Source organism: Lotus japonicus, chromosome 3 (genome assembly GCF_012489685.1).
Source record: "Lotus japonicus ecotype B-129 chromosome 3, LjGifu_v1.2".
NCBI classification, from domain to species: Eukaryota; Viridiplantae; Streptophyta; class Magnoliopsida; order Fabales; family Fabaceae; genus Lotus; species Lotus japonicus.
The window spans coordinates 254,632-279,441 of record NC_080043.1 but is presented as its reverse complement, the minus strand read 5'-3'; the positions used below and the strand labels follow the sequence as shown (position 1 = coordinate 279,441).

Sequence of the window (24,810 nt, the reverse complement as noted above, 5' to 3'; positions counted from 1 at the left end):
TCAACTATTATATATATTTTTCAATTATTTATTATTTATTAATAATACCATTAATAAAAAAAAGACTTACTTTTGTTATTATCCATACATTCATTCATTCATTCATTCATTTCTATCCTTCCTACAAGTACAAGGGCAGGGCAACTGTGCTTCCGATCAAATTTCTATCCTTCACAGATTGATTTCAGCACTCCTTCCTGCAGCTCACTTTCTGGCTCTGCTAATTTTCGAGTATCAAATTAGTATATCTCGGGTCACTCTAAGTTAAAGTTAAGTAGAAATAGAATAGAGAACATGATCTTTTACTTCAATGTTTCTTACATATGCAACAATTTTCTCACCAGGTACCATCATGAATCTTAATGATCTTAACAAGGTCTGGGAAATTAAGCCACTCAACAATCTTCAAAGAGTAGCTAAGCAGGTGCAGCCGATAATGCGCAAAAGAAAATGGAAAGTCGAGGTTCTTTCTGAATTCTGGTACTTGCTTATTTTATTTACATCCCTTCATTTCCTGTTTGTATGTTATACACCTACGCTTTGCGTGCTAGTATTTGTCTAATACTTTAGAATACAGTCCTGCCAATCCATCACTTTTAGGGCTAAATATTGGAGGGGGTGCAGAAGTAAGGCTAAGATTACGGAGGCCCAATCGTGAGTGGGATTTCTTCCCATATGAGCAGATTCTTGATACTATGTTGCACGAGCTTTGCCATAATGAACACGGTCCCCACAATGCTCAGTTTTATAATCTGTTGGATGAAATCAGGAAGGTAATGATGCTTTATTCTGTTGATACTCAATATATATATATGCATTTTCTAATGCTGTCTATACTTCACTATAAAAGTATTCTTCAAGTTCATATGATCTTTATATTGCATATTTTTTGCAGTGATATGCCTAAGTCAGAAGTGGAATCCTTAGCCTCATGAGTTTTGATAATTCTTTATTGAATTAAGATCATATTTGTGTTTACTTGCTATATTTTATATATATGCACATTCTTGTTGGTATTAGTCTTAGTTCTGATCCTATTCGATTGTAGGAATGTGAAGAACTGATGGCCAAAGGGATCAGCGGCACTGGACAAGGATTTGACCTTTCTGGGAGACGTTTGGGTGGGTTGTCCAAGCAACCACCTTTGTCGTCTCTTCGCCAGGCTGCATTGGCAGCTGCTGAAAGCAGAGCAGGACATAAAGCTTTGCTGCCTTCTGGACCTCAGTGTTTGGGTGGTGATACCTATATTAAGTCTGCTCTGAGTCCAATGCAAGCAGCTGCCATGGCTGCTGAAAGGAGACTGCATGATGACATGTGGTGTGGGTCAAAGTCTGCAGGGGGTGACACTTACATACAGGAGAATACAAGCTCTAGTGAGTCCTCTAAGAGATCTATTCAAACTTCAGGTATTCAACCTGTAATGGCCAAGGAAACAATTATGGGAGAAAAATGGCAGTGCAAAGCTTGCACTTTGTTAAATAAGGTACAGTTTATCATATTTGTTTAATTTTGAGATTGATAGAGTGCACTCAATATTTATGGTTTGGTTTAAATAGTTTTTTCATCCCTAAAACCATGATTTTTATTGGAATTAGTCCCTTTTATTTTATTTTATTTTATTTTATTTTTTTGTTCTACATTTAACAAAAATAATGTGTTTAGTCCTCACAGGGTTCATATAGAGACTAAGAACATAGCTTTTATACCTTTTAAGGATTAAAACTGTTAGAAATATAATATAAAGTCAGTCATGTGTCCTTTACCCGAAAGCTGAAGCGGGATAGTTGGTTCACGACATCATATCATAGCCTCTATGACCAAGTGGTTTCCTTGTTGTCCTCGTTATTCTAATGAAAATAGAATTTCAGCACAAGGTTGGTGGGAGTGGGACTGTGCGTTGTCCAGGCTTCAAGCAGAGTTGGCTCTTGAGTTAAAAATATAGTATAAAATCTTACATGTGTCGTACCCAACAGCTGAAGTTTTTGAGATAGTTGGTTCATGTTAAAAAAAAGGGACTAATTTTAGAATTTGTAATATTTTCATGGATCCATATTGAATTTAACTGGCATAGTTTCAACCCTGTTTTATATTTATGTATGTGCTGTGTTTAATGTTTTTGCTCCATTGCCATGTGCAATCACAAACAAAATTACCCTGTCAGTTTAAAATTTTGCAACATGTACCCTCTATCCAACTTCAAACCATAAAGAAGAATGAAAAAGATCATCCAAATGTCATTTTGTGCCTTGTCTCTCGTTGCACAGGCTGATCTGGTAAATGCTGTAAGCTGTCTTGATAGGTGAAGTACCTGTAGTGTAGACTATAGTTTTGGGGAACAATCTAGTTTCATTCAGGGAACAAGGGCCTTTCTGCCATAGTGATACATTAAGTTGTTAGATGTGCCCATATGTCTAGTCAGCCAGTAGATGGTCTAAGTTGTATAAGGATTGCAAAATTCCATGGTCAATGATGCTGTGTGGTGTCAATATGCTCACTAATTAACCAATAAATGTAGCCAAGTGATCATGACTAGGTAAGTTTCTTCCTCTCATATGGTAGAATATAGCTCTTCCCTTGTGCTTATAACTCTGAACAGGTATTTGGATCTCTGTTGTAGTTTACAGAAGTTTGCAAATCTTTGACAGATGCAGCTTCATTAATCTGTTGTGATAATAAAAGGAAATGACATATAAAGCTTAAACTTAAACATATGAAGAGTAATTGTACCTTGAGTACTTTGCAGTCTCAGCTTATAACTAAAACAGAATTGATAAACTAAAATAGTGTCCTGCTGATGTATCTTTTCTTAGGTTTGATCTTTTTGTATGTGATCAAAAAGCTTCTCGTAGATATTTGACAACAGTACATCCATACATTGAGTAGAAAATTGAATTCACTCTTATGATTTGGTTTATTGCAGCCATTTGCATTGCTCTGCGAAGCCTGTGGAACAGAGAAGCAGAAAGATGTTTCCAAGTTCAAAGTTTGGTGTTGCAAATTTTGTACTCTAGAAAACAGTTTTGAGCTAGATAGATGCTTAGCTTGTGGAGAATGGAGATATTCACATGGCCCACCCATCTCCAATGGTGGGCCTTATGTTGGCACCTAACTGGAAATTTAATGAATCTATGTAAGTATTTTGCCAACAAGCTTGTACACCATTTTAGCAAAGAAAAATAACGCTGCATGTTGTGTATGTAGTTCTGAGACATCACAAATATAATTTGCAGATTGTTCTGTTTGAAAGAAGAGTATGGGTGTGTTTGGATGCACGTTGGATCAGGCCTGATCCACGTTTAAAGACCTCAAACGTGATTTTCCCATCTCCATTGATGTTTGGATGCTAAATGCTGATCCAATTCTGGCCCCAGAATTGGATCCATCCTAACACAACAGTGTGTGTTTGGATTAGCGTTAGCAGAATTGGATCTGGCCAGAATTGAATCTGGAAGAATTGGATCTGGTAAACGTGAGTTTGAGTGACGTGATTTATGTTTGGATACATTTATCAAGAATTGGATCTGATAGACTTGAATTGGATCTGTAAAAGGGTGAGGGGACAATTGGATCAGCATTGATGCTGAAGCAACAAATTGTTGTGTTAGGATGGATCCAATTCTGGGGCCAGAATTGGATCAGCATTTAGCATCCAAACATCAATGGAGATGGGAAAATCACGTTTGAGGTCTTTAAACGTGGATCAGGCCTGATCCAACGTGTATCCAAACACACCCACAATTTGTTGCTTCAGCATCAATGCTGATCCAATTGTCCCCTCACCCTTTTACAGATCCAATTCAAGTCTATCAGATCCAATTCCTGATAAATGTATCCAAACATAAATCACGTCACTCAAACTCACGTTTACCAGATCCAATTCTTCCAGATTCAATTCTGGCCAGATCCAATTCTGCTAACGCTAATCCAAACACACACTATAAGGAATTAGTGAAATCCGAAGCATTGACCATAACGTTCATTATCATCTTAAGAGAACTCTGAACTCATAAAAAAGCATGATACGTGTCATCAAAATTTGATTAGTCAACTGTCCAGTGGCGAGCCTAGTTAGTTGAGAGTGGCCATATAAAATTTTTCATCATTTTTAGTCCCGGTAAATGTAAATCTTTTAAAACATATTTTAGTCATTTTCTTCCACCACCATCTTCCACGTTCAATATCTTCCTCCAAAGCTAACGCATTTACAAAAATAAAAAACCCAAAATAAAAAAGAATTAATTTTTTTTTTCAGGAAGTAAACTACAATAACAACTCGAAGAAGGTGAAACTTTTAGTGATATAATTCAAATAAAGTTGTTGTGAAATAACCTGCCTGCATAATTTTATTACTTTTATTACTTGCTCCAGAGAATTATTGATGTACGAAAGTAGAGCTCTAGAGTACACATATGCGAGAAAAAGAGAAAAGAAATAAGTGTTAACGATGCTTTTTCTTGGTAAGTCCCCAAGAGTTAAGATGTTTTCCCTTTACGATTTTGGAAATTTTCTTTTTTCAGCGTGATCTCGCTTTTATGTCCGGACTTACTTATTTAATTTTGTTTCCAATGTAAAAAAATCAAATAAAATCCATTATTTTTATTATCTGTTTAAATTTAAAATTAGTTTATAAATATATTAAATAATAATTAAATATATGAAATTTGAATTAAATTTAACTAGTATTAAAAAATGGAGTATACAACTAATTTGAGTATATGATAATATCCCGTGGGAGAAGTAGAAAGCTAGATTGAAATTGATAAGTCTGTCGAAATTACATAAATTTGAATGAATTAATAAAAGAGTATTGAAAAAAGATAATGGTATAAATTGGTAGCATTGGTCGGGGTAAGAGAAGAGAGAAAAAAAATGAAAAAGAAAAGAAAATGCGTAGTCCCAGTCCCAGTCATGTAAATGTAAAGCTTAACGCAAAAGAAAATTGAAAAAGCCAGACAGAGAGAGAGAGAGAGAGAGAGAACTGTGAATGAAGTGATATTTCGAAGAAGCTTCCCAGGTGTGACTTCCCACTTGCCGGCCATTCAACGCCATTATACATCTCCATCTATTTTCATTCATCTTCTTCTTCTTGTTCCTCTAGATTTCAGATTTGAACAAGTTCTGCTACTACTTCTTGTGCTGCGGGCTCCACCTCCACCTATTATTGGAAAAAACAATACTCAAATCAACAGTACAGACCTGGATCCATCTTCTTCTTCTTCTTCTTCATCTCTATTTCTCCTTACTCAGGCAGGCACGATCTGATTGATTTGCACAAACTTCCTTTGCTTCTGCATACTCACTCACTCTCATGACTCATGATCCAATCCATTCTATTTTGTTTCAGGATGGGTTCTGTATCTGGAGAAGATGACAAGCTCCACCTTGATTTCGACGATGAGGAAGCTGCTCCCTTCAGCTCTTCTTCACCATCTTCTTCTGTCTCCAAAGTTCATCCTTTCAATTTCGAGACCGCAGTTGCTGCTTCATCTCTGTTTAAATCTCTTCGGGCAAGACGTGTCAGCAGGAGTGTGTATCTTGTTTTGATTAAAGCCAGGATCAACGTCTTGCTACCCTTTGGTCCATTGGCCATTTTGCTACATTATATCACTGGAAAGCATGTATGTATTGTATGCTAATTCACCCACCTTCTAATTATGTTTGCTCATCTTGCCTGCTAATAAACTTACTTCATATCTGTCAGGGATGGGTCTTCTTGTTCACCTTATTAGGTATTGCTCCTTTGGCAGAACGTTTGGGTTATGCTACTGAGTAAGTCTAGTCAATTTTATTATAGACATGTCCTTTTCATCCCAGTCTAGTGCTCATGATCAATTTTCTAATCTCTGATGCAGGCAGCTTGCGTTGTACACAGGACCCACAGGTATAGTACAAATCTTTCTTGTATCAGCAACAGAGTATGTTATATAAGGTTTCCCATTAGAGATTAATTCAATAGGACCTAGTTTCTGCAAGGCTTGTACTGAGTGCATAGAGTCTTTTGTCAATTGAACTGACCTTTTCTGGTATGTGCAGTTGGGGGTCTGCTTAATGCCACGTTTGGCAATGCAACTGAAATGATTATATCAATTTATGCTTTGAAAAGCGGTATGATTAGGGTTGTTCAGCAAACTTTACTTGGTTCAATCTTGTCAAATATGCTTCTAGTCCTTGGCTGTGCATTCTTTACCGGTGGGATTGTCCACTACCAAAAAGTTCAGGTTTTCAATAAGGTATATAGCATGACCTCATTGAAATTATTACACATTATTGTTTCTTCCCATTTGTGTCCTCTACATTTCACAGAATTCACATTATACTTGGCCCTTGCAACAGGCAACTGCTATTGTCAATTCTGGGTTGTTGTTGATGGCTGTAATGGGATTATTATTTCCTGCTGTGCTTCACTTTACTCACTCAGAGGTTCATCTTGGGAAGTCCGTATTATCTCTATCAAGATTTAGCAGTTGCATAATGTTAGTGGCATATGCAAGCTACCTTTTCTTTCAACTTAAAAGTCAGCACAGTTCTTATAATCCTGTGGATGAGGTTAGTTCTTTTGCCTCATCTTTTTTTTTTTTCTTTTTAGCATTATCCCTTAGGTTTGTGGTGTGCTCAGGGTGAACACAGTTTTTTTGAATATTGTTCACTTGATTAATAGGTACATAGGTGATTTACAATTTATAGGTTTATATGCCAATAAAAGAAAATAAATGTGAAATCCTTCCTAATGAAGGGGGAAATAATACCGTGAAAATATATTTCTATTTCCCCCCTAAAGTAGTCCTAAAGTAATGCTATGTAGTATGTACATGATTTATAACACTCCCCTCAAGGTGGTGAATGGATATCAGTCATTCCTAACTTGCAAGTATGTTCCAAAAATAGTTTGGTTGACAGCCTTTGGATATTATATCTATTAGCTTGTTTCTGAAAGGAACATACGCTATTGCTATGAAGCCATTATTCAGGTTCTCCTTAATGAAGTGTCAATCTATCTCAATGTACTTCTTCCTATCATGTTGAACTAGATTATGAGCAATACTATTAGCTGGTTTGTTGTCACAAAATAATTTCATAGGAGCTTCATACTTAACCTACAAGTCATCTGAAACAATCTCCATCCGTAGTAGGTCACAAATTTCTTGTACCATGGCTAGAAATTCAGCTTCTGTGCTTGACCGAGTAACTAATTCTGCTTCTTCTCCATGTGTCCAGATTTTCACACGAAAGGCTGCATTCATGGTCTAACTCCACCTCTTATAAACCGTAACCCTAAACCTAGCACGGCTTTATGATACTTAAGATTTTTTATCTGTAGCTTGGATGTGTTCTACCCTGGGATCATGCATGAACTGACTTATAATAATAACAACACATGCTAATTCAAGTTTAACATGTTCCAACTATATCAATTTCCCTACTAATCTCTAGCTATGAGTTTTATCAATCTTAGGATTCTTTGTATCTTCTCCATTCTATGATTATGCTAAATGGGAATACTTGTATCTTTAAATCCAAGTTTGTCAGTCTCCTAAAAAGGTTTGATACACACTTCCTCTAAGAGACGAAATTCCCTTGTTTAGAGTATGCAACTTCAATCCTAAGGAAGTACTCCAGTCTCCTCATGTCTTTCATTTCAAAGAGTTAAACTAGTATTGGACATTGGCTGGCCTCCATTTTTTCTAGTAGGGTCTTACTAGTTACTACCCAGCCCTAACCCAAACTTAAAAGAAAAGGAAAGGTAGATAAATTTGGATCCCTTCTAAGAGGTTTTATTTTGATCACTAGATACAAATATTTTAATTAGTTGAAAATGTTATCCAAAGATATTAAAAGATAAAAATAGGATAAGTGACTAAATATGTATTTCATGAAGGCAAGTACTTCAATGAAATTTCTTAATACTTTTGAAGACAAAGGAAAACCTTAAGGAAACAATCATTCAATTTTGTTTCATCAAATCAGACTCAATATGATCACATATCAGTATGATTGAACTTCCTCTAAGACATATATGACAAAGGTATGCGACTCTTTAGTTTGAGAGATGTTAGCTTGAGTGGAATTGTCTGACATTTATAGAAAAGTGAAAAGCATTTTTTTATGCTTTTTCTTTTTCGATGGGGGATTAAACCTTTTTTTTCAGTTAACAGAATATGAAATTATTAGATGTATAATATTTTTTAAAATATGAAAGAGTTAGTGTAAGTGAGATTGTGCCTACCATATGCAGTTTTTCTCTGTCATTCGGTGGTCCCTTTACACTTAATCTCTATACTGTATAATGTAGGAAGGAGATAAAAGCGAAGATTGTGAAGAGGAGGAAGAACTTGAATTAACTCAATGGGAAGCAATAATCTGGCTTGCTATTTTGACAGCATGGGTATCTATATTGTCTGGGTACCTTGTGGATGCCATACAGGTATTGTTCTGGCGTCACTGTCGGGATTTTTTTATCCTGTTATTCGTACCCTTAAAGCTTACTCCCTCCGGTCCTATTTATAAGCATGAAAGAGAAGAAAAATCTTGGTCCTTTTTATAAGAACCAAATGAAAGTTTGAGCTATATTAATTATTTTTTTCCAATGATGCCCTTATAATTCTAACTTGTAGAATGTGTCTCATTAATTATTCTCTCTCTTTCCCACTTTCCAACACGAATAACAAAGGGTAATTTTGGAAGTTTATTTTGATTCAAGACAAATTTAATACATTTTATCTAGTTTTACTACATTTCTTAAACTATGTGAATTTTTTTTTTATTGCTTATAAATAGGACCGGAGGGAGTATATTCTTGTGGAATGTTGAATTTGGGCCTTTATATTTTGCTCTTAATTTTTCTTTCATTTTTCAGGAAACTTGTTTTTAGGTATCTGCTTGTTAGAGGTTTATTAGGAAAGTATTTTTTTTGGGTGTTGATTAGGAAAGTATATAAAAGGGGTAATAAGGATGAGTCGAAAAATATTGTGAAATACTGAAGTTAAGAGAAAATAATTGAAGATATTAAATATAGTAGCTAGGAGAGAATCACTCGAGAACGAAGTTATTAGAAGTAAATATCGTTAAATATTGTAATTAGACGAGAATCATTTTAGAGTTATTAGAAGTAGTTATTGTTAAATTTAATAATAAATAATTGTTCTATAATGGAGTTAGGATGATTAGAAATAGGACAAAATAGATAATTAGAAAAAGATACTATGTTATAAATAATATAGGATAAGAGTGGGAAACTATTGATGCATTTGTTAGATGCTCTTTGAAGCACCTATAAGGAGGGTTGATCAAATGGAAGCTGAGTCCAACAGTTAGGGGTAGAGGGATACCTGGAAATACTTTAGGCCAATTCATTAAGAGGATTTTAGAGTGAAATAATCTGTCTATTAACTTCATATATGACAGGGTATTATGGTGTAGACCAATTCATATAGCCAACCCCACCTTGTGAGAAAAGGTTTAGATGATAATTATTTACAGATATTAGTGATTATATATATACACACACACATACATTTACGTTCAAGTATGCTGTATATGTGAGGTGTATTGCTCTGATTAGTATCCAGTGGCTGTTTTTCTCCCATAAAGTTTTTAAGTTGTGTTATTCTTTAAATAGTATCATTGTTTATGTTACATTGGTTTAAGTAGCTGTTTTTTATAAGCTGATTCTTGAACTTTTTGTGTTTTCGCTCTCTTGCAGGGAGCATCTGAGTCAATGAATATGTCAGTGGCTTTTATTAGTGTCATCTTGCTTCCAATTGTAGGAAATGCTGCAGAGCATGCAAGTGCTATCATGTTTGCTGTGAAGGATAAGCTTGTAAGTGACTTCTCAAAGCCTACTCTTTATTCTATTGAATCTGTTTAATTTGTTAATGGATTTGATTTCTCCTCAGGATATCACAATTGGAGTTGCCATTGGATCATCCACACAAATATCTATGTTTGTGGTATGGCCTTGAACTTTTATTAAATCATTATTGGGGGGTATACCTTTACTATATCTTTATATGATTAATTAAACTAACCTGGATTTCTCAGTCATATGAAGATGTTTCTTGAGTTTATTAACGTTTTAAAACAGGATGACGGTCACAAGATTGATGATTCTTATTCTCTTGAAAACTGTAGATCCCCTTTTGTGTGGTTGTTGGGTGGTGCATGGGAAAAGAAATGGATTTGAATTTTCAACTCTTTGAGACTGCCACACTTTTTATAACCGTGCTGGTAGTTGCATTTATGATGCAGGTATGTGATTTCAACTTTGTCCTGTTGAATTGTGTTGATAGCAGTTTAAATGCTTCGTGACCTTAATACGTTCTCTCTATTCTATGTTTAGTCAAGCCAAAATAAAGTCTAACTAGCAAACATACCGGTGCAATAATTTGTGAAGTATAAAATGTTAATTAAATATAAAAAATAAAATGCTTTAATTTATAATTTTGAAAATTTTCTAATTTTTTGATGATTTGCAAACATCTCATATTGTTTAATATTGATTGATTAATGAAGCTCAAGTCTTGATTGAAGAAAATAAGGGAGATGTATTGGGATTTGGAAGATGTATTGTTGAAGAGTGAAAAATCTGAATGACGTATAGAGGATGAGGGCGCTTAGGAAAATTCTGAATCAATACAATTATTTGTTGTATGTCTGATATAAAAAAATCATATATGAAGCTTCTCCATGTCGTTATTGCTTAGGAAACCTAAATGAAGAATTAGGCCAAAGTAATAACTGCTATCCTCTCTCTCACTCCCCTTCTCTCTTTTTCTTTTTGAACACTGAATTCCAGAGCTCATTAGTGTTTTTGTGTGTGCGCATGTCATTTAGCAGGAAGCATGAATGTAGGTGTTTTCTAGTAGGAACACTAATAAGTTCTGAACCAAAAACAAAATAAGAAACATTCATATGCTGTCCTTTGAATCTGGAGTTAAAATTATTAATTCTTGTAAAGGATGAGGTGTAGGTGTTCTCGGTAAATGTATAATATGCACAACCTGTAAATTTTAATTTTTTTTGGTGAAGCATATTCCCATTTTGCATAATTATGTGGTTTTTGCATTGTGCATCTCTTTATTTTATGATAGATAACTGAGGAAAAATCAGGTACGGAAGACCAGGTAATTCAATAGTATAATAATCTGTATAAATGCAATGTGTTTAGGATTTCAGGCAATTAGAGCAACATGTCATGAGAATCTATGTTTAGTGTTTTGGTTATTTTCATTCCACTAGATGGAATATTATCTAGTCTCATGGTCTGGTAGTCTCGTTCTGGGCCTTCTATTTTAAAACAAATATCTTGCTACGTAGATTTTATACATATGTTGAGAAAGCATAAATGTTGGTGTCCAATATGCAGTTAAAATGGGGTAATTATCACTTATCTCTCATTCAGTTTAGTTAGGGTCAAAGTTCCTTTTGAGTTGTTTCATTGGCTTTTTATTGCAACTTTCTTCATCCATGAGTGGTTGGGTTCATTTAGCTACATTTTCTCTTGTTGTCTCTATTATTTGTGTGAGACTAATATCTTTAAATTGCTTTTAATCTTACAGGAAGGAACCTCAAATTATTTTAAAGGCTTGATGCTCATTCTATGCTATCTTATAGTTGCTGCCAGTTTTTTCGTACATGTAGACCCTAAAAGTGGTGAGTTCACCGATAATATACTGCACAGGTTCCTAGTAGGTTATATAATGAGGCAGAAGCTAGATGAATCCCCTCAAATTCTCTTAAGCTATTGCTAAGTAATGTTCCAAAAGCCATGCCTAGGTTTCTATTGCCTCTCAAAATATGCATATATTTTTTGTCAAATGGTTTGAACTTCTGCCTTCGAATCATGATGCACGTTTATGCTCGACCAAAAATGGATTAGATTGGATTCATTTAAAACTCGGTATATCTTTCCTAATAATTTGGATATAACTATATTTTTTATAAGATTAAATTTTAGTATATTTCAGCTAGGGTACTTTCTTTCCAAAAGCAGGAGCTAAATAGTCACCCCCTCCAATGATTTTTTGGAAGAGTGAAGTCATTGAACCCATGTTTGTTTTTTAGTGATATGGCACATACATGTATCAACCCTGTGGGAATTTGTTCATCAAATCCGATTTGATAGATGATTGGTATTTATACATTAGACTATTTGGCACATGTATAGTACTTGATGTAATTCTACCCGTGTAATCTGGTACAGGTGATGACTAGATATATAGTATGGGTATTCCATGGTTGCCCTTTCTATAGTGGCAAAAGTTAGCTGCGAGTTTGAAAGGGTTCAAGAAAATTCTTCAGCTTGCATTCAGCATGGTGTGGGAAACCCAGAAAGTGATCACAAGCAATGCACTGTACTGAAATTTTCAGCCTTGTATTATATTGAATTTTGAAAGCATTTGTTAATCTGTATTATTATTATCTAGTTTTCATTCATTTACCATGAAAATCATAGTCTTTCGCCCGGGTCTCCAATGAATCAAGTTGAAAGTAACCAATCATTGCAAATCTTTTTATTCCCCCCCCCCCTCCCCCCGTATTTGCGGCATCTATTTGAAATTATAAGGTAGCGATCGATAAAATTCACAATGGGATATAGTTCCATCCTGTGATTTTTGTACTTTTAAAATGGAGCATAACAGTTCAAAATATTTAAGAAGTGTATGTGCAACACTTTGGTTTCATGAAAAAAAAAAGGTGGAATTAGATGTAACAGAGTAGGATAAAGAGAGCATTGCCATCACTGCGTATCAAAGAAAGTCGCATGTTGCATCAGAGCATGCATTAGAGAAGTAAGATAGACCTTGTCCGAAACATTTGGCACTCCCTGTGGAAAAATGGTAAGTCAATTATAACCATCACTGATGGTCACCACCCGCTGCCAGATGAATGACCTTAGCCTGCACTAGAAGCTACTTCAAAGATGTTCACTCAGACTCAGACTAGAAAGCAGGCCATAGCTAACCCCTATCCTGCCATTAAGATCTTCCCCAAAACATAACTTCATCAACCCTAGACATGCTGATAGGTTCAAGCAGGTTTATTCAAGAAGAAGGGGTCAGGGGTAAATATTAGTTAGTAAGGGGACTTAATTTTAATAAGCTGTTAGGTTATTAGCTGACAGCTGGCTACAACTGGAGCAGTTATAGTTAGTAACAGTTGTTAGTTACAACTGAGTAGTATAAATAGTTAGATTACTTGTTGAGGAAGGCATTGAAGTTAGAGGTTCATTTCTGATTGAGGAATCAGAGAGAGATCGAGGGATCTCTAGGTGGAAACCCTAACCTTGTGTTCTTCCCCAATTTCCCAGTTTCCCCTAATTCTCTGTAAATCCCTAGATTCCCAGTTATAGCTCTATTGAGCAATTGCATTGTAATCACTTTCAGTTCAATATCAGTCCCTGAATTTACCAGTGTTATCACTGGTATCAGAGCACCATTCTTGGTGCCTGAGGGTGAACCCACGCGATTTCTGCAACTCTGAATGGTTACGACAAGAACCATGGCAAGAAGCGATGGAAGCTGGAGCCAGGAGAGAGATGAATTGCTACAGGAAACAGAGGGCTTGCGCACTCGATTGGAGTTGACGGAGGTGCGAACCAAGGTGGCAGAGGACCTCATCGCGTCGCTGCGAGCCAGACTGGAGGTTCGTGATCGCGAATCCGCTGGAGAAGACGAAATCGAAGGAAGTAGGAGCAGAGAGGAACGAGATCGAGTTCCTAGCAAGAATCGTTGGAGGAAATTGGAGATTCCAATTTTTTCTAGGAACTGATGCTGTAGGCTGGACACAGAAATTGGAACGTTACTTTGCACTGAGGGAAGTGATTGAAGAGGAAAGAATGCAAGCAACTATGGTGGCATTGGAGGGTAGAGCACTCAGTTGGTTCCAGTGGTGGGAGCGATGCAATCCCTCACCTTCATGGGAAGCTTTCAAGCTGGCAGTGGTAAGAAGATTCCAACCCTCTATGGTTCAAAATCCTTTTGAATTACTGTTATCTTTGAAGCAAGTTGGATCTGTAGATGAATATGTTGAGGAGTTTGAAAAATATGTTGGGGCTTTGAAAGAGATTGACCATGATTTTGTGAGAGGAATTTTCCTAAATGGACTCAAAGAAGAGATTAAGGCTGAAGTGAGGTTGTTTGAGTTGAATACTCTTGTTGAGGTTATTCAAAAGTCTTTATTGATTGAACAAAAGAACCAGGTTGTTACTAAGAAGAGTGGGGGGTTTGTGAGATCTGTAGGTTCTTATAGAAGCAACAATTACAATAAAACTGTTACAATAGAGCCTCATAGCAATAGTGAGCATAAACAGGACAATCCTGTAGGAACTGCTCGGAGTGGGCTAGTTCCAGAAGCTGGTAGGACCAGGGTAGAGGGTTACAAGCCTTTGACTGCTGCTGAAATGAAGGAAAAGAGGGAGAAAAACTTGTGTTTCAGGTGTGATGAAACCTTTACTAGAGACCATAAATGCAAAAACAGGCAACTTAGGATGTTACTCTTGGAAGAGGAGGAGGACTTGGAGGGGGGAGAATTTGAGGATGCTTTATCTGGAGAGTTTAATTCTCTGCAGTTGTCCCTCTGTTCAATGAGTGGGTTTACTTCCCACAAGTCTTGGAAAATGCAGGGAACTATCAAGGACCAAGCAGTGGTGGTTCTCATAGATTGTGGGGCCTCACATAGTTTCATTTCTAAGAAACTGGTTGGAGAAATTCTTTTACCAGTGGAAAACACCCCAGATTACACGGTGGAAGTTGGTGATGGTTATAAGATTGGATGTAAGGGGAAGTGTTCTGATCTGAAGTTGATGATACAATCATTAGAAGTCACTCAAGACTTTTACCTGTTTGGCCTCAATGGTATAGATCTGGTACTGGGTTTAGATTGGTTAGCTAGCCTGGGTGATATCAAAGCTAACTTCAGCAAGATGAGGTTGTCACTAAAGAAGGATGGTTAATGGTTTACCCTGGAAGGTGATCCAGCTTTGACAAAATCTGAGTTGTCTTATGGAGCACTCATGCAGATTTTGATGGAGGAAGGGGAAGGTTTGCTGGTTCACTGTGATAAAAAAGCCACAACAGTACAGGATGACAGAATTATTCCAGCAAGTTTGGCTGCAGTTTTGGCCAAATTTGACTCAGTTTTCCAGGATCTTCAAGGCTTACCTCCAAGGAGAAGGCATGACCATGCCATACAACTGAAAGAAGGGGCTGACATACCAAATCTGAGGCCATACAAGTGCCCTCACTACCAGAAAAATGAAATAGAAAAATTGGTGGCAGAAATGTTGGAAGGAGGGGTCATAAGGCCTAGTATTAGCCCTTATTCCAGCCTATCATTTTGGTGAAGAAGAAGGATGGGGGATGGAGATTTTGTGTTGATTTTAGGGCTCTTAATAAAATCACTGTTCCAAATAAGTTCCCTATTCCTATTATAGAGGAACTTTTGGATGAAATTGGAGGTGCCAAGGTGTTTTCCAAGCTGGACCTGAAATCAGGGTACCATCAAATAAGGATGAAGGAAGAGGATATAGAAAAGACAGCTTTTCGTACACATGAGGGCCATTATGAGTTCCTTGTTATGCCTTTTGGCCTCACAAATGCTCCCTCTAGATTCCAAGCCCTTATGAATGAAGTCCTCAAGCCTTATTTGAGGAAATTTGCCTTAGTATTCTTTGATGATATTCTGGTTTACAGCCCAGATTTATCATCCCATTCTGAACATTTACAGCTGGTCTTATCTTTGCTAAAACAAAACTCTCTCAAGGCAAATAGGAAAAAATGCACTTTTGGCCAGTCAAGCTTGGAATATTTGGGCCATACTATTTCAGGAGCTGGTGTGGCAGCAGAACAGACTAAGGTGGAAGCCATTAAAGATTGGCCAATCCCTAGAGATATTAAGGGGTTGAGAGGGTTCCTAGGGCTCACTGGTTATTACAGGCGGTTTGTGCAAAACTATGGCAAGATTGCCAGGCCCTTGACTGATTTGTTAAAAAAAAGGGGTTCAAATGGACACCAGCAGCCACTGAGGCTTTTGAAGAGCTGAAAACAACTATGATTAACCTTCCATTACTGGCAGTCCCTGATTTTTCCAAACAGTTCGTGGTGGAAACAGATGCTTCCAGTAAGGGCCTTGGAGCTGTTCTCATGCAGGAGGGCAGGCCACTAACTTTTTGGAGTAAAGGCCTATCTCCAAGAGCACAACAGAAATCTGTGTATGAGAGAGAACTCATGGCACTTGTCCAGGCCATACAAAAGTGGAGACACTATCTCATGGGAAGACACTTTGTCATAAAAACAGATCAAAGGAGTTTGAAATTCTTGAATGATCAAAGGTTGTTTACAGATGAGCAGTTTAAATGGGCAGTGAAGTTGGTGGGATTGGATTTTGAGATTCAATACAAGCCTGGAAGTGAGAATTCTGCAGCTGATGCACTTTCTAGGAAGATGATGTACTCAGCTATTTCTGTCATTTCTACAGCTGATAAGGATGAATGGAATTCAGAGCTCCACCAAGATCCTAAGCTTGCTAAGTTGATTCAGGAACTTCTCATCTCTCATACTTCCCATAGTGGGTACAGTTTTAGGAATGGATTCCTGTTTTACAAAGAGAGACTGGTCTTGCCCAAGAACTCTAATCGGATCCCTATGATTCTTTCTGAATGTCATGCAACACCTATGGGAGGCCATTCTGGCCATTTCAGAACCTACAAAAAGATAGCCAGCTTCCTTTATTGGGAAGGAATGAAGGCTGACATAAGGAAGTTTGTAGAGGAATGTGATATTTGTCAAAGGAACAAGTATTCTACCTTAGCTCCTGGAGGGTTGCTGCAACCATTGCCTGTTCCTACTGAAGTTTGGATGGACATTTCCATGGATTTTGTGGGAGGGCTGCCTAGAGTTAGAGGCAAGGATACCATTTTGGTGGTAGTGGACGGGCTTTCTAAATTTGCTCATTTCTTTGCGCTAGGACACCCTTTTACAGCCAAGGATGTTGCTTTGATTTTCATCAGAGAGGTGGTTAAGCTTCATGGTTTCCCCACTACTATCATTTCTGATAGGGACCCCTTGTTCCTCAGTCAATTTTGGAAGGAGATTTTCAGATTGGCTGACACACAACTGAAATTGAGCACCTCATATCATCCACAAACTGATGGCCAAACTGAGGTGGTTAATAGGTGCTTGGAGACATACTTGAGGTGTTTTTGTGGCCCAAAACCCAAGCAATGGCTGGACTGGTTATCCTCGGCAGAATTTTGGTTTAATACCAATTTCCATGGTTCTGCAGGAATGACTCCATTTAGAGCTTTATATGGGAGGGACCCTCCTATTCTTCTCAAGGCTGGAGCTATTCCTTCAAGGGTGGAGGAAGTCAATCAGTTGTTTTTGCACAGGGATGCTATCTTGGAGGAGTTGAAAGGGAATTTAACTAAGGCTCAGAATCAGATGAAGATGCAGGCTGATAAGCATAGACGAAATGTGGAATTTAAGGAAGGGGACTGGGCATATCTCAAGCTGCAACCTTACAAATTAAAGTCTCTAGCTTCTAGACCCTTTGCTAAGTTAGCTCCAAGGTTTTATGGACCTTATCAAGTTCTGAGTCGGGTTGGACCAGTAGCTTACAAGCTAGAGCTGCCACCACAAGCTAGAATTCATGCAGTTTTTCATGTGTCTCTCTTAAAGAAAGCTCTGAAGCCAGATCAGCAACCTCATTCACTACCTCCTATGCTCAATGAGGAGCTGGAGTTGGAAGTCACACCTGCTGATGTCATAGCTACCAGGGAAGATGCTTTTGGCAACTTGGAAGTACTTGTGCGCTGGGACACTTTACCCACTTGTGATAATTCTTGGGAATCAGCTGCCAAGATCCAGGAACTTTTTCCTTCTTTTCCCCTTGAGGACGAGGTCAAACTTTTAGGGGGAAGTATTGATAGGTTCAAGCAGGTTTATTCAAGAAGAAGGGCTCATGGGTAAATATTAGTTAGTAAGGGGACTTAATTGTAATAAGCTGTTAGGTTGTTAGCTGACAGCTGGCTACAGCTGGAGCAGTTATAGTTAGTAACAGTTGTTAGTTACAACTGAGTAGTATAAATAGTTAGATTACTTGTTGAGGAAGGCATTGAAGTTAGAGGTTCATTTCTGATTGAGGAATCAGAGAGAGATCGAGGGATCTCTAGGTGGAAACCCTAACCTTGTGTTCTTCCCCAATTTCCCAGTTTCCCCTAATTCTCTGTAAATCCCTAGATTCCCAGTTATAGCTCTATTGAGCAATTGCATTGTAATCACTTTCAGTTCAATATCAGTCCCTGAATTTACCAGTGTTATCACATGCCACGCCAAGCAGGGGCATGACATTGTAGAGAACGTTCCCTTTGTAATATATATATTTCCCTTTGTAATATATATATGGTCAAAAGATTGGAGCAATGGATGGAAGAAGTGGAACACTATAGGAACACCTCAAAATGAGGACATCATTCCCCTCACGTTAATCTAGTCAAACAAAGGGAAGTCTGTTTTGTTTGCTTGGAGCAATCAATCTATTGTCAGAAGATCGCCATTGAAGTGCGAATCATGGAAGACCTCTGCCATATAACTCCAGACATGCATCTGCTGGACTGTTTGGTAAACAACCATGTTGAATACACCAATTCACGGAGGAAATGAAATCCCACGTTCCTCAAAGTTTAGAAGGCCAACTAACATTGAACATACTTAGGAGATACATACCCCCCCCCCAAGAGCACCTTGAGACCTTTTGTGGGTGGATGTTGTGCGCATGGTGGCCGACGCAGTGATATGTTGGATTATCTCATTGAACCTACATAAGTCATCCTTCAGATGGGTTCAATCCCTGCCTCCAAGCTCTATAGGGTGTTGGCACGACCTAGCTTCCTAGTTTATTCACCAAGTCATCTCTAGCAGGAGTGGTCCCTAGAAATCCAAAACTCTTGCACAAATCAAACAAGGGTTAGACGAACCAGGGACTTCCTTACCCATTTCTACCAAGAATATGTCATGTTCCCTATTCTGTACCCTCAAGTCACCCTTCATATGCTCCTGGAGGCCCTACAACTCATACTCGTCACAATGTCTTTGGCGAAGATTGCTCCAATATCCATGGTCGAGTTTCACCTTTGAGCGGTCAAGTATGTCAACATTAAAGATATTATCCTCATATTCGGACAACCGAGATCTAGTGATTGACGGTCCCGCTAACTATAACCCTAAAAAGATAACTGTCATGGGAAAGCCATCAAGAGAAATGCACTAATTAAGGGGGATATCTATAATGATTATGCAACCCCTCAACGCTCATTTCTCATGCGTATCTACCGAGATGTCATGCAATTCAAACTCTACAATATTTTATAGATCATCCCATTTAAAAAGAAGAGTCCAACAAGAAACAAATATTACAAGTTCCATGATAGGCACTAAAACACCACAAATGAGCGTATTTGCCTCAAGGATGACAATAAAGACATCAATGGAGAACACAATAATCTCATCGTGAAAAAGCCACAATCGTGAACTGTGACGTAAAAAGAGTGCTCGTTGACGAGGCAAACTCACAAACTGGTTACGAGACGTCTTTAAGAAGTTGAATTGCTCTATAAGAGACCTCAACTTTCAATATAGAATATGAAATTTGTTTATTTAATCAATTTTTTACAAAATATTGTCCTAAAACAAAATAAGAAAAACACACTTGTGAATTATACATGATAAACTATGTAAGAATATAGGAGAATTAAAGAGATCAAGCTCCAAGCATCTCCCATTGTAGTATGTTGAAGTTGGTGCAAGCTTCGCATGATAATGATAAACATCATGTAACATGGATCGATATTAAATAGAGGATTTCAAATTGGAACACCAGCTACTAACTTTGATCTCAGATTCTTACGCAAGATTTTGCCTGATGGTGACTTGGGAATTGCATCAATGAAGAATACTCTGTTTATTCTTTTGTAAAATACCACCTGTGCAATAGCAAACTCATCTCATTTATTATATTCGATCTGTCTACATAGCCAAGAAGACAATGATAACATGCATCATAAATACACACTTATATCTGAAAGAGAAAACCTTCAATTACAAAATTAGGTGGGAAGTGGGAGAGGGACGTGTGAGAATGTATCTAATCTAATAGTACTATTTCAGTAAATTAAACACATGTGTTTAGTAAATTGTAAAACTAGAAGGGAGGAAAAACCTGTTTGGAGATAAACTGCTTAATTTCATCCTCGTTTATGTCGGTGTGACCATTTGATCTCACAACAAATGCAACTGGTACCTCTCCAGCTGCTTCATCCTTCATCCTGAATTTTACGTTAGGACAAATAATTATTTGTTCAATTATATAATTGTAAAATGAATGTAGTGAGATTAAGATAAGTGATTGGTGAAATTGGTCCCTGAAAGTGTTGGACACTGACAAGTTCGTCCCTTAATTTAGGAAATACTCATGCGGTTCCTGATTGCTTGATGACATTTTACACTATGAGAAGCTGCGAGAGATTTTCCTCTTGTAGGGACGAACTTGACAATGCTCAACACAACCAATTTCACAATCGACTCAATTAAGATGCCACATATATGCACTTACGGGACAACAGCAACATCAGAGATTTTGGGATGAGAAAGAAGAAGGGCTTCAAGTTCAGCTGGAGCAACCTGAAATCCTTTGTATTTGATCAATTCCTTCAACCTATCAACGATGAACAACTCATCATCATCGTCAATATAACCAATGTCACCTGTATGTAACCAACCCCCTTTGTCTATCGTTCTCTCCGTAGCCTCTGGATCATTTAGATAACCTTTCATGATCTGGTCACCTCTTATGCAAATTTCACCAGACTGGTTTCGAGATAAATAATTGCCAGTTTCAGGATCCACAATCTTCATCTCTGCATTCCTTACAACGGTTCCGCATGCACCTGGTTTTACATCAATTGGTTCCTTAGCAAATGCTAAGCACATTGTTAACACTGGCCCTGCCTCTGTCATTCCATATCCCTGTATTCAACACAATCATCCATCTATATATCAAACTTTAATTTTCAAGGAAATACATTAGATTTTTTATTGCTTCTTGTGACTTGTTTAACTTTAAAGGATTAAATAACTTCACTATAAGTAAACAAGTAACTTTATTTATGAAAGTTCAAGTAAAGAGGTGAGATAATTTCCACTACATTTATTTTAATCATGTTAACTCATTTTATCATGATGGATGTTGGCTTTCAGTTTTTTAGTGTTAGTGATCGATGACAATCCTCTTCATGTTGTGTTACTTGCTATGGAGGAGGGATTGCGCCATATTTGGGAACTTAGTATAAGAAGATTGCTTCGAAATTCGAATCAAATTGTACATACTGTGGTGCTAGTTATTAATGATGTTGACGTCCAAAAATTTTGGCTAAAGAATATTAATTTAAGTATCATGAGCACCGGGACTGGAGTTGGATTTGGCATATTATGCTTGCTCATATTTATAAAAGAGCAACATAGTTGGAACTTGGAAATATGTTGATTAGACAAATTTTTAGAGATGACTTTCATTTACGCATTTGGAAATCTCCTCTTATAATTTTATTGAGCATGTTTGTAATGATTTACTTTAGTTTCTTGTGTTACTTTTCAATGTAGAAGAAAAAAATAGTACTAATAATGTTAAGTATACTATTTTGATGTAGATGCTTAGAGTGAGATAGAAAGATAAAAGAAATAAGTTACACATGTAATATATGATGTGATGTAACAGAAAAAAGAAAAAGAAAAAGAAAAATAAAGAGAAAAATTATTTTTTGGGTGATTTTTTTTTTCATTCTACCAATTGAGATTTTTTCATTATACTCTCTATTCTTTATAAAAATAAAGAGAAATGGTTTTTATTTTGTGTGTTATTCTCTATCAAATGGTCATACTCATATCATATTAAGATTGGTATAATAGCACGCCGTATTAGGCATGATAGTATAAGCTTATACAATACATTATGAGTTTATTCATTGTTTGGTGATGACATTGTATTGTATAAGCTTATCCATCAAAGTCCCCTTATACGTTAAAATGACGTATTATTTAATCCATCATGTGAGTGATGGATAAGGCATGATAAGGTTGTGACGTATAAGTCACCATCACCACCACCCTCTATTGCTGCCAACTTACACCACCATTGGCACCACCACCGCCACCACCTGATCACCGCCGCCGCCGCCACCACTGGTGTTGCCACCACCGCCGCTCTACCGCCACCACCACCATAATCGCCGCCACCACAACCCTATCGCCACCACCACCATAATCGCTGCCACCACTCTATTGCCACCACAGACACCACAACCACCACCCTATCGCCACCACCACCACCATTGCCTCCACCCTCCACCGTCGCCGCCACCCTACTAAGCCGCCACCGCCTTACCACCACCACCACACCCTATCGTCGCCAACACCACAACCACCATCGTTGCCACCACCGCCACCACCACCGCCGCCGCCCTACCGCCACCACAACCACCACCCTATTGCCACCACCACCCTAATCGTCGTCACCACTCTATCGCCAACACCACCACCATTGCCTCCACCCTCCACTATAGCCGCCACCGCCTTACCACCACCACCCTATCATTGTCACCACCACAACCACCATCGATGCCACCACCACCACCAACCTATCTCCACTGTCACCACCACCGCCACCAACACCAACCTACCACCATTGCCACCACCACCACCAACCTACCACTACTTCCATCACCACCGTCACCACCGTTATAATCACCTCCATATTTGATTTTTATTATATATCATTATTCAATACTTCAATAAACATAAAATTGCATTAATTTAAACGATATGGTAAATTATACAGAGTATGTCCAAACGTTGGATAGTATAAGAAAGTTATCAGGGCTTATACTATCCGGCCTAATACTATCAGGTCTTATACTATCAGGCCTTATACTATACGTCGCACAAAACGGGCCCTAAGTAACATGGAGACAAAAGTTATTAGCAAATGTCCACAAGTTATGTGGAGCACACGCATAAGTATATACTATTTAAATATTAATTGAGTCGAAAAGTAGATTTTGATTTTCTTTTATCTTGAATTTAGTATGTAGTAACTTGTGTCCTTAATCCTAAACTAGATAAGCAACCCACTTTGCTTGCGTCACGATTCCACTCCACACGGTGCATCAAAGTCAATTTTTATCATTGAAAATGCATGAGGCATGTATGTATAGTTAAATTTTTGGTGAGACAAGTTAGGAAATAAAGAAATGAAATGCTTGAGTTGAGAATAAAATTAATAATTGTAGGTCGTATTGGTAATGGTAGGTACCTGACCGAATTTGGCGTTGGGGAATTTGGCGGTGAGAGCTTGTTCGACTTCTTTACCCAGCGGTGCTCCACCGGATTTCAATATCCTAATTGAAGACAAGTCATGTTTATTCAGCTCCGGCGACTTCGCAATCGCCAGAACAATCGGCGGCACCACCGGCGCCACCGTGATCCTGTGTTTCTCAACCAAACTCAGCAACGCATTGATTTCGAATTTCGGCATCAGCAATATCGCCGCCTTCGCTCTCAGCCCGCACAGCAAAACAGAGTTCAGAGAGTAAATGTGAAACAGAGGAAGAACACAAAGAATCACATCTTCACAGTGGTAGAACAGGTTCGGATTCTCCCCATCTACTTGCTGTGCAATGCTTGTTACCAATCCTTTGTGCGTTAACATCACCCCTTTCGGAAGACCGGTTGTCCCTGATGAATACGGCAGCGCCACCACATCGTCGGGATCGATCTGTTCCAATTCCAATTCACTCTCAGCTTCCATCAGCTGTGAGAAATGCAGGTGGTTATGGCGGTTACCGTTACGATCGTCGTCGATGAACACGAGCTTGACGTTGTGATCCGGCAATTCCTTGACCTTGTCGTGGTAGGAAAATTGGGTGATGAGGAGCTTGGTGTTGGAGGCTTTGGCTTGCTTGGCGATTTCCGCGGCGGTGAAGAAGGGATTTGCGGCGGTGGCCATGGCGCCGAGGTGAGATGCGGCGAGGAAGGAGAAGACGAATTCAGGGGAGTTGGGGAGGAGGATCATGATGACGTCTCCTTTTTGGATGTTGCAGAGTTTGTGGAGGCCGGAGGCGGTTCTCCGGGCGGCGAGGTCGACGTCGTGGTAGGTGTAGACGTCGCCGGTGGGGGCGTTGATGAGGCAGGGTCGTGAGGCAAAGTCAGGGAGATTTTGGAAGCAGTAAGAGTGGAGAGGAAGGTGTTTGGGGATGTAGATGTCAGGGAGCTTGGACCTGAAAATGAATTGCTCTTCCTCCTCGTTCTTCTTGTTCTCAAGAATTGCCATTGAATTGAAGAAATGAAGTTATTGTTGGGTTGGATTGGTGAGCAGGTAAGACTTAAGAGGTGAGAGGTGAGACAAAAACAACAACAAGTTGTTTATGGAAGTAACCTGAATCTGAATGTGTGTGTGATGAGTGAGTTATATATGTACTTACGTTTGAGCCTTGGTTGTTAGTTTGTAATAAAGGATCGGTTACCATGGGAGTTGGTGAAGGGCAAATTGGGGATTAAATGAATGTTGAGGGCCAGGGATGAGAAATTATCATATGTTATGTGTTTGCCTGCCTGCCACAGGTTGGTAATCTGTTTATGTAGTGAATTAGGAGATCGAGATTTGGTTATAAGCCAAGTGAACATATATCTACATTATGTATGATGTTTTATAGAAAACTCACTCTCCCATTTTGTACCTATTAGTTAATCGTTCTCCTTAATA

General features: G+C 38.1%; 4 protein-coding genes across 7 annotated transcripts; 3 read left to right on the top strand and 1 right to left on the bottom strand.

Moving 5' to 3' along the window:
- Positions 1-98: 98 nt before the first annotated feature.
- LOC130743235 (DNA-dependent metalloprotease WSS1-like) lies at positions 99-3,130 on the top strand. Of its 2 annotated transcripts, none has more exons than XM_057595384.1 (5): positions 99-231; positions 345-480; positions 578-773; positions 1,049-1,483; positions 2,921-3,130. In XM_057595384.1, the coding sequence occupies exons 2-5, from the start codon at positions 353-355 to the stop codon at positions 3,107-3,109; spliced, it is 948 nt and encodes a 315-aa protein (XP_057451367.1). In that variant the 5' UTR covers positions 99-231; positions 345-352; the 3' UTR covers positions 3,110-3,130. The 2 variants fall into 2 exon arrangements, with proteins under 2 accessions (XP_057451367.1, XP_057451366.1); XM_057595383.1 differs by having other exon boundaries at positions 113-269.
- A 1,738-nt stretch (positions 3,131-4,868) lies between these two features.
- LOC130743234 (vacuolar cation/proton exchanger 2-like) lies at positions 4,869-12,497 on the top strand. 3 transcript variants are annotated; one of them, XM_057595382.1, is made up of 13 exons: positions 4,869-5,014; positions 5,099-5,188; positions 5,345-5,618; positions 5,702-5,769; positions 5,853-5,881; positions 6,034-6,230; positions 6,334-6,546; positions 8,291-8,422; positions 9,701-9,817; positions 9,894-9,947; positions 10,129-10,245; positions 11,556-11,649; positions 12,200-12,497. In XM_057595382.1, exons 3-13 carry the CDS (start codon positions 5,346-5,348, stop codon positions 12,208-12,210), a joined length of 1,305 nt encoding a protein of 434 aa, XP_057451365.1. In that variant the 5' UTR covers positions 4,869-5,014; positions 5,099-5,188; position 5,345; the 3' UTR covers positions 12,211-12,497. The 3 variants fall into 3 exon arrangements, with proteins under 3 accessions (XP_057451365.1, XP_057451364.1, XP_057451363.1); XM_057595381.1 differs by having other exon boundaries at positions 5,099-5,251; XM_057595380.1 differs by having other exon boundaries at positions 4,876-5,247.
- A 1,000-nt stretch (positions 12,498-13,497) lies between these two features.
- LOC130749580 (uncharacterized) lies at positions 13,498-16,231 on the top strand. The gene is made up of 4 exons (XM_057602961.1): positions 13,498-13,684; positions 13,776-14,863; positions 15,017-15,292; positions 15,343-16,231. The coding sequence occupies exons 1-4, from the start codon at positions 13,498-13,500 to the stop codon at positions 16,036-16,038; spliced, it is 2,247 nt and encodes a 748-aa protein (XP_057458944.1). The 3' UTR covers positions 16,039-16,231.
- A 3,392-nt stretch (positions 16,232-19,623) lies between these two features.
- Positions 19,624-24,501, bottom strand: LOC130744423 (4-coumarate--CoA ligase 1-like). The gene is made up of 4 exons (XM_057596610.1): positions 23,362-24,501; positions 20,608-21,020; positions 20,215-20,320; positions 19,624-19,978 (listed from the first exon to the last, which is right to left on the bottom strand). Exons 1-4 carry the CDS (start codon positions 24,376-24,378, stop codon positions 19,859-19,861), a joined length of 1,656 nt encoding a protein of 551 aa, XP_057452593.1. The 5' UTR covers positions 24,379-24,501; the 3' UTR covers positions 19,624-19,858.
- Positions 24,502-24,810: the final 309 nt, after the last annotated feature.

Coding starts and splice junctions, on each gene's coding strand:
- LOC130743235 (XM_057595384.1), top strand. CDS start 353: ATGAATCTTAATGATCTTAACAAGGTCTGGGAAATTAAGCCACTCAAC. Junction 481..577: donor GAGGTTCTTTCTGAATTCTG/GTACTTGCTTAT, acceptor TTTAGAATACAG/TCCTGCCAATCCATCACTTT. Junction 1,484..2,920: donor CTTGCACTTTGTTAAATAAG/GTACAGTTTATC, acceptor GGTTTATTGCAG/CCATTTGCATTGCTCTGCGA.
- LOC130743234 (XM_057595382.1), top strand. CDS start 5,346: ATGGGTTCTGTATCTGGAGAAGATGACAAGCTCCACCTTGATTTCGAC. Junction 5,619..5,701: donor ATTATATCACTGGAAAGCAT/GTATGTATTGTA, acceptor CATATCTGTCAG/GGATGGGTCTTCTTGTTCAC. Junction 8,423..9,700: donor ACCTTGTGGATGCCATACAG/GTATTGTTCTGG, acceptor GCTCTCTTGCAG/GGAGCATCTGAGTCAATGAA.
- LOC130749580 (XM_057602961.1), top strand. CDS start 13,498: ATGGCAAGAAGCGATGGAAGCTGGAGCCAGGAGAGAGATGAATTGCTA. Junction 14,864..15,016: donor GCCTCAATGGTATAGATCTG/GTACTGGGTTTA, acceptor GCACTCATGCAG/ATTTTGATGGAGGAAGGGGA. Junction 15,293..15,342: donor CAGAAATGTTGGAAGGAGGG/GTCATAAGGCCT, acceptor ATTTTGGTGAAG/AAGAAGGATGGGGGATGGAG.
- LOC130744423 (XM_057596610.1), bottom strand. CDS start 24,378: ATGGCAATTCTTGAGAACAAGAAGAACGAGGAGGAAGAGCAATTCATT. Junction 21,021..23,361: donor CCAACGCCAAATTCGGTCAG/GTACCTACCATT, acceptor TGTTGAATACAG/GGATATGGAATGACAGAGGC. Junction 19,979..20,214: donor AGCAGTTTATCTCCAAACAG/GTTTTTCCTCCC, acceptor GCTATTGCACAG/GTGGTATTTTACAAAAGAAT.